Genomic DNA, 7,879 nt, shown 5'->3' with positions numbered 1-7,879 from the left:
TGTGAATGGCGAGAATTGGCTAGTATTGAAGCAAGAAATTGGTACGAATTTTGATGCTAACAGAACAAACTCTGTGAAGCAAGAAGTGGAGTGAAAACTAATGAAGATGAGGCTCAAGGCCAAGAATTAGTGTTTTTCAAATGACATAAAAGTGAACTCCTTGTATCGTTCGATATTTATTTCATGTGAATTGAACCACAAAAGCAAGATGATTAGCCTAATCAATCTTCAAGGAATATTAAAAATCAGGGTCCAAAACCATATATATAGCAGGTTTGTACAGACATTAGAACATGTTATCAATCACAACAATGGAAGGTCATTGCTGAAGCACAATACCACCAAGAAGCTAAATAAGCAGCATCCCTCAAAGGTCACCATGATAGATTGAAATAAGGAAGATATAAGCAGAATTTCCATCTATGAACATGGTAAATATCCAACAAAGAAGACAAAATGAAAACAATTCAACCATCCGGTGTTGATCTGTACCAATATGGAGAAGTATATTTAGTTATTTACTTCTATTCTGTACCAATATGGAAAATTCTGCAACAACCGGAAAATTCTGCAACAACCATCCGGTGTTGATCTGTACCAATATGGAGAAGTATATTTAGTTATTTACTTCTATTCTGCCAATAATTACTGCTTTTGTGAATTATTCTTTAATTCATGATAAGAACAGAGACTGCAACATGGAGTACAATATAGGATAATGTAAGTTTGTCTCTACATGTGAATTATGTATTTTATACACATTTGAGCCATCTGATCTTGTCTTAAGCTCTAGTAACCAATTAATGCTTATGCATCCTATGAATGAACTGTAATATGTAGGAAGAATGCAAAAGGTTAATTGATATTCTTGAACATACCCTTGCTATATAAGAGGTAATATTTTTGGACCATCAAAATGTGTCCTTCGTAGTTTCTCAAATACATCCTTTTCAATGATTATAAAAGATTGAAGCTGAGGCAACTGTCGTCAATGCGGTTGGAGAGGGTCTCTGCCCTTCAACCCATCATGCTTGCTGGAATTTTCATACCAAAGCCCTGCTTTATTCTATCAACCCTGTCCAGTTGTCAAGTATGCATCCTTAAGTCAATCAATTCAGTGGTTATGGTACACTTAATTAAGGGAACTCAAATGAAAATCACAATTTCATAGCAAGTGTTGATCCATAATAAGTTAAAAATAGCTATCAACAAGTCTTATTCTAACTAGTGGGCCAGCTGCACTTATTTTAGCTGGCCAATATTTATCTCTGACCATATCTTCTATAAGTCAATTATAATCCATGTCACATGTAAAGACTTTCCTACCAAAATTTTTTCTTAGTCTGTTTGCATTTTTTTGTTAATTACCATCTACTTTCACTCCATCCACTCTATTCATGGAAGCATCTATTAGTTACCATTTTCTCCTATAATCAAACCATCTTAAATGCCCCTTATGCATTTTATCCTTAGTGAGAGCCACTCCAACCATATTATGGATAAGGTTACTTCTATGTCTGTCTTAAGATATCCTCATCTCGGTTACACTCATATTTGCATATTTAAGAACTTAATTTAGGGGAAGGAAGATTGTGACTCACGTCGGGGCAATTTTGCCAAGGCTATAAAGTTCTTCCCCAGTGAACTCATCAAAAACTCTACCAGAAATCTGGACAAGATACCGCTGATCCCTTATTGTTGGCAGGCCCCGGATAGACAGTATGAATAAATCCTTCTGATTTAGCTCTCTTCCATTCACAAAAATAGCAGTGTTTCCAGCAGCACAGTTCTCAAGCATTGGGTACTTGAATTCTTCAATAAATGGCTGCAAGAATAGAGTGATCTAGTGAGTTAGTAAAAATGAAACCAGCAGGGGTAGCTTGAGCCAAGTTAGTAGTTCATCTCACAGGAATTATGCCAAGGCAAGGCTGCCCCATCACACCCCAAAATCCAGCTTGGTAATCGTACCTGATCAGGCAGGAAGAATACAAAAGCAGCTATTAGAATAACAGCTTACTCATTAACAGAAGCACCGGGAAGCAAATGCTCCTTGTAATTGTACTTACCAATAGTTTCCTGGCTGAATAGGTCCAGCCATCTTTTCAGCATTCTTCACTGAATGATCTGATAAAGGTTGCCCATTAACAAAAACTTTTGGTCTTCCTGCCCGTAAATTTTGGCTGGATCTCAAGAAGCCTCTGAAACTCTTCTTGATGAGACTGCCAAAGATGGATTCACTTCTCTTGATGGTTCTAGGCCTATCTTCTTCTGTGTTCACCTCCCCGGAGTCTTGGGAGATGCTGCTCTGTGGAAATTTGTTGAAAGAAATTTCCATCTCAGTTGCCAATGAAACGTCTTTTGCAGAATACTGTCTTGAAATACTTCTATCAACGATCATCTTCTCTTGAGCATCACACTTGGTGTTTCCTGAACCGTAAACACTTAATGTATTATGAAAAGAAGCATAATTGGGATCTTTCTGACTAGAAGAGTTTGGAAGTGATGAATGTGCATCATCTTCTGCAGGCAGATCAATAACATGATTGGGAGGACTATGCTTCTCTAGAAGAATGGAAGATGGAAATGGTGGGTCCTGCTTCATATTAGATTGATCAGATTTTAGGCTTTGGTCAATTGATAAGACATTAGCTTCAATATCTTGAGACATGGTGCTATGTGGAAATTCATGCAAAGGAATTTCCATCTCAGTTGCCAGTGAAACATCTGCTGCAGAGTACTGTATCGAAGTACTTCTGTCAGCAATCGCCTTTGCTTGAACATCAGACCTGGTGTTGTTTCCTGAACCATACACACTCAATGTATCATCAGAAGCAGCATAGCTGGGTTTCTGACAAGGAGAATCCGGAAATGGTAAAGGTACATCTTCTGGAGGCAGATTGGCAGAGTCTGACATGTTGTTCCCCTGAAAAATCACACGATTGGAACTCTGCTTCTCTAAAGGAATGAAAGATGTAAATGGTGGCTCCTGTTCGATGCCAGATTCATCCAATTTTAGGCCTTGATCAACTGAAAAGACATTAGCTTCAGTATCTTGAGACATGCTGCCATGTGGAAATTCATTGAAAGTAATTTCCATCTCAGTTGCAATGGAAACATCTTCTGCATGTCTCAAAGGACTGTCAACGATCGCCTTCTCTTGAACATCACATTCAGTGTTGTTTCCCAAACCATAAACACTTAATGTATTATGAGAAGAAGCATAATTGGGATCTTCCTGACAAGGGGAATCTGGAATTGCTGAAAGCACATCATCTTCAGGAGGCAGATTAGCAAAGTCTGATGAAATGTCCTTGTCCCCATGAAAGATTGTACAATTGGGACTATCCTTCTCCAAAAGAATGGAAGATGGAGATGATGGCTCCTGTTTCATATCAGATTCATCAGAGCTTAGTCTTTGCTCAATTGATAAGTCATTTACTTCAGTATCTTTGTGGTCAATTGAATTATCTTCGTGGTCAGAGTGGGAGTTCATGGCACCATCACTCGAATAATTCTGTAAGGTCTGCAGGTTTTCGTTCAAGGCCTCACTGGAGCAATCATCATTTTTAGCACAAACTTGCTTGCTCTGTTTGAGAAGTGAAAGAAGAAGACCTTTTTTCTCAAACTCAATTGAGACTACAGCAGAACAAGCCCCACATTGCAGCTTCTGTCCATTCCTTGGCATTACCTTAAGTTTTGGCAGTTTCAGCAACTCAAAGCAACTAAGGCACGTTAAAAAGGGGGCACCACCTGTTATGGGATGGCAAATCCGTTTACTTCTACAAGCAACTGCCGTACTTCTTGGACGCTGGAAACCAAGAGGTCCAGGACCACCCATTCCTAAAGCCAAGTCAAGTGAGCTCCTTGTATTGGTCTTCCTAGTGAAAGCATGGAAATGGGGAGGATTAGCCCTTACGGGACTAAAATGCCAATGAAGAGAAGCAGGATTTATGGGGCTGTTTGATGACCTACTGCTAAAACCAGAGCACGTGTTTTGTTGAGGGATTTGTGAGAGACTGTTGTAGCACTTCGAACAAGAGCATGCCGGGTAAGGATGGTGCAAAAGGGTTTCGTCCTGGTGCGAACAAGGCAGTGGTTGATGCAGAGATCTGCCAAGTCTTTGTGGCAGATGGGAGCCTTTGCAACCCCCAAATTCACTCGGGAAATTCCATGGACGATAAACATCTTGCCCATCTGAACTGCATCTAGTGACCCAAGGAGCAGGCCCATGATTATGATTCAAATAAAGGGGCTGTGAAGCTTGTTTAGCTTGCATGTTTGGAGTGTACAAATTGGCTGGACCTTCCCGGAAATAACAATCCTGCCCAGAACGATGGCTGGGCAAGAATGGAGGTGGTGGCATCAGTTCTGAGGAAGCAACCTTCCTATCAACCTTAAGTATCCTTTCCCCCGGCTTTTGCATTACTTCACAAGATCTGCTAAGCTGATCCCTCAACTCGTCAATCTTCTGAAGGAGCTCATCTCTATCATGCCTCAAATATTCAACTCGATTAGGCACAAGCCCACAATTTGAAGGCCACCCTTCATCAGAATAGGACAAATTTGAAGACCTTCTCCTTTCTGCAAACCCTCTCCCAGTCCTACTAGAGGTCGCCAAACCATCTATCTCCACACCCCGCCAATCCATAACTCGCCGTGCTCTTAATGAAACTGCAGACTCACAAACTGGGAATTAAAGTTCATTATCAATAGATGATGATCTACAAATTCAGAGCTTTTCCCCTCTTCATTTCCTCAATCAATCCTTAAATGCATGGCTTCTCTTCTACACTTACTTTTTGTCAGATTTGTTCCCGAACTCCCTATTTTCTTTCCGAAGAACTAACTCTCCTTTTTCTCTTGAAAACAGAAACACAAACCTTTAAGTAACACAGCAAAAGGTCACAGACAGTTTCATGTAAACAATCTTAACATATATATAGGAAGAGAGAGGACCGTAACCATCTTTATGTAGCGGTTGGGCAGTTTCTCCTATCAAAATAACCGCCCACTATCCCACTAATCGGGCCACTTACTCGGGGAAATAAATCTTGTATTTTATGGCCTTTTGTCACTATATATAGGAAGAGAGAGGACCGTAACCATCTTTATGTAGCGGTTGGGCAGTTTCTCCTATCAAAATAACCGCCCCACTATCCCACTAAGTGGAATCCATCATAAATGGTTTCTATCGATTTACGTCTGGAGAGAAAAATTGAACCGAACTATTTTATTCTCTAACGAAGAAAACTATAGCGTCCTCATCATCGGTTAATTCAGGTACCCGTTTAGTTTTCAATATACAAACTAGCATGAACCCGTACAAATTTCACAATCTTGTTTATGTTTAATGCCTGTGAAAGGTAGAAATTTCTGATTACATATATATATCTAGAGAGAGTGAAGAAGCATATAGAAACTGTAATCAGAGAGCCCAGAAGCAAGATTTGGTAATAGAACACCAATTTGACATAAACCCAACCAGAATCCATACGGTTCATTTCATTTTACTTCAAAGCATCTCAAAAGTGAACCCAAAAATCTTTATTACACCAAACCCCAAAACCCAATTCCAATCAAAAGAAGAACCAGAGATAACCCATAATTCAGAAATAATCTAAACAAGAAAACAGGATTACTTAACATAAAACTATATGTACGCTTACTCTGAGATTTTGCTGTGTTTGTGTTTGAATCAATGTTTCTCAGGAACCAAACAGGGGAGATGGAAAGGTGGCAATTGGGCTGAGAGAAAATCCTCAATTCCAGAGAATAGGAAAAGGAAAAGGAAAATTTTGGAGGAAAGGGGAAAGGGTTACTACTGGTTTATGTCAAAGTGCAAGATCACCCTTCTAATCATTGAACAAAAATTAAAATTAAAATTAAAATTGGTTCAACAAACCTATTCATTAAGATTCTGATTGTCCAAAGTATAATAATCAATATATTGAGGGATAAAGTTATGAATTATTCAACGGGGGATTGATCAACATCTGTTGCTTGACAGTTGCATAATCAAATAAACTACTCTCAGTGGGTGAGAAGACTTTGTCAGGAGTATTATGTTGTAGTGACCTCAATAACGATCCAATTTCACAAATTTTGAAAAATAACTGGTAAACTTATAAATATGTATCTAATACACCATAATTCAACAACAACATATTCAGTCTTTATCCCATTACGTGGGGTCAGTTATATGAATTTAGACTTTTATGTATTTCTACCTTTTGTCATATCTTCATTTAGATCCATACACTTCACATCAAACTTTAATATCTCGCCTAAAGTCTTCTTGAGTCTGTCTCTACTTTTTTTTTTTTTTATTAATTGTTTCATTTCATCAACTCTTCTTTTCATATGACCAAATCATTTTAATCCAATTTCTCTCATTTTCTCCTCGATTGGCACTACTCCTATTTTATTACCAATAACTTCATCTAATACACCATAATTATTGTAGAAATATCATTATAGTAATATTTTATTTTTTTTATTTGTGATCTTTTTTAATTTAAGCTCATTACGTAAAATTTTTATGTTCTTTTGTGTGTTTGATGATTTATTTTTAATTTTAAATTCATATATTTTTTAATTAAAAATATAAATATAATTTACCCATGAAATAAACATGTATTTTTGCACAAAAATTGTTTCCTTGAAGTTGAAGCTGAATGTTTCAATATGATTGAGTCGTCTCTCATTAAAGTAAGAAATAATAATTTTAATTATGGATTAATATATGACATTATTTTAATTATGAAATAATAATTTTAATAGAAAAATTGAGTTGCCGACCTAGCTATACTATTCCATACTATATCCCATATTATTGCGGTTTAGTATAATATAATAATTAGAGATCATCCCTTATTTTTTAAAATATTATAGTTGATGTCCTTAAAAGATTAAAAAAATATAACACTTTGTCCCTTGTCAATTTTTAATCCAAAATGTCAATTTCTCTCTTTCCCCCTCTTTTAACAATTGAACCCATTGCTTTCTTCTTCTTCTTCTTTCTATAAAAGAGTATAGTAATGTTGGATTAGACCAATCTAGTAGGCCCATTTGTGAACTGAGCCAGCAGAGGCTCCCTACGTGTATTGTGACAAGCGTACCTTTTCTTTTCTTTTTTTTCTCTTCTTCTGTCACATGTGATAGAGCTTTTTGTTTATTCGAGTTATACTACAGGCTAGACAACCTTACAGGGAGGCTTATAGAATATAGTTGAAAAGACCAAAACACTTTCGCCCAAAATACAAATTTTCAATGGATGCCACTGCCAGCTCTCGCTCTCTCCTCTCTCGTTTCTCCTATGGTCGCCGACCGCCGTGCCTTGCCTCGCCCTAAGCATAGTCGCCTCGTCGATGGGCGGCATGGCGACAAGGAGAGGCGCTACAAAGCGACGATGCTGACGGCGAGGCAGTGCGGTGATATGAGGCGAGGCACGACGGTCAACAGTCGGTGGCCATAGGAGAAGCGAGAGAAGAGAGATGCGAGGGCTAGGGCACACGACTATGGGAGAAGGAGAAGAACAGAGAGGCGAAGACTGAGCGGGGGCAATTTCATCTTTTTACCCCCTTTTGATAATCCCATCAGTCACCCTCTCTGGCTTTCCAAACTTATCCTTATTTCTCCCTCTCATGCGATAGAGTGCTTTTTGCTCCTCTCTCTCTACTTTTTCCTAGCCTAAAAACATGAAATAATACAAAGACTGAAATATTTTGTTATTATTATACTAATATAAATTTTATTCAAAAATTCTTATTATAATTAAATATATATTTACTGAAAGTTTTGACATTATATTCATTTTTTAATATTTTTTATATTCTCAACGTGATTTAAATAAGTTTACATTACTTTTTAAGTTATTAGA

General features: G+C 37.7%; 1 protein-coding gene across 1 annotated transcript; it reads right to left on the bottom strand.

Annotated features, from left to right (window-relative positions):
• Positions 1–633: 633 nt before the first annotated feature.
• LOC127812494 (uncharacterized) lies at positions 634–5,740 on the bottom strand. The gene is made up of 5 exons (XM_052352894.1): positions 5,667–5,740; positions 2,067–4,859; positions 1,908–1,968; positions 1,602–1,825; positions 634–1,075 (listed from the first exon to the last, which is right to left on the bottom strand). The coding sequence occupies exons 2-5, from the start codon at positions 4,646–4,648 to the stop codon at positions 1,018–1,020; spliced, it is 2,925 nt and encodes a 974-aa protein (XP_052208854.1). The 5' UTR covers positions 4,649–4,859; positions 5,667–5,740; the 3' UTR covers positions 634–1,017.
• Positions 5,741–7,879: the final 2,139 nt, after the last annotated feature.

Source organism: Diospyros lotus, chromosome 11 (assembly GCF_014633365.1).
Source record: "Diospyros lotus cultivar Yz01 chromosome 11, ASM1463336v1, whole genome shotgun sequence".
Classification (NCBI taxonomy): domain Eukaryota; kingdom Viridiplantae; phylum Streptophyta; class Magnoliopsida; order Ericales; family Ebenaceae; genus Diospyros; species Diospyros lotus.
Note: the sequence above shows the minus strand (reverse complement) of the source record. Positions and strands in the feature narration are given on the sequence as shown.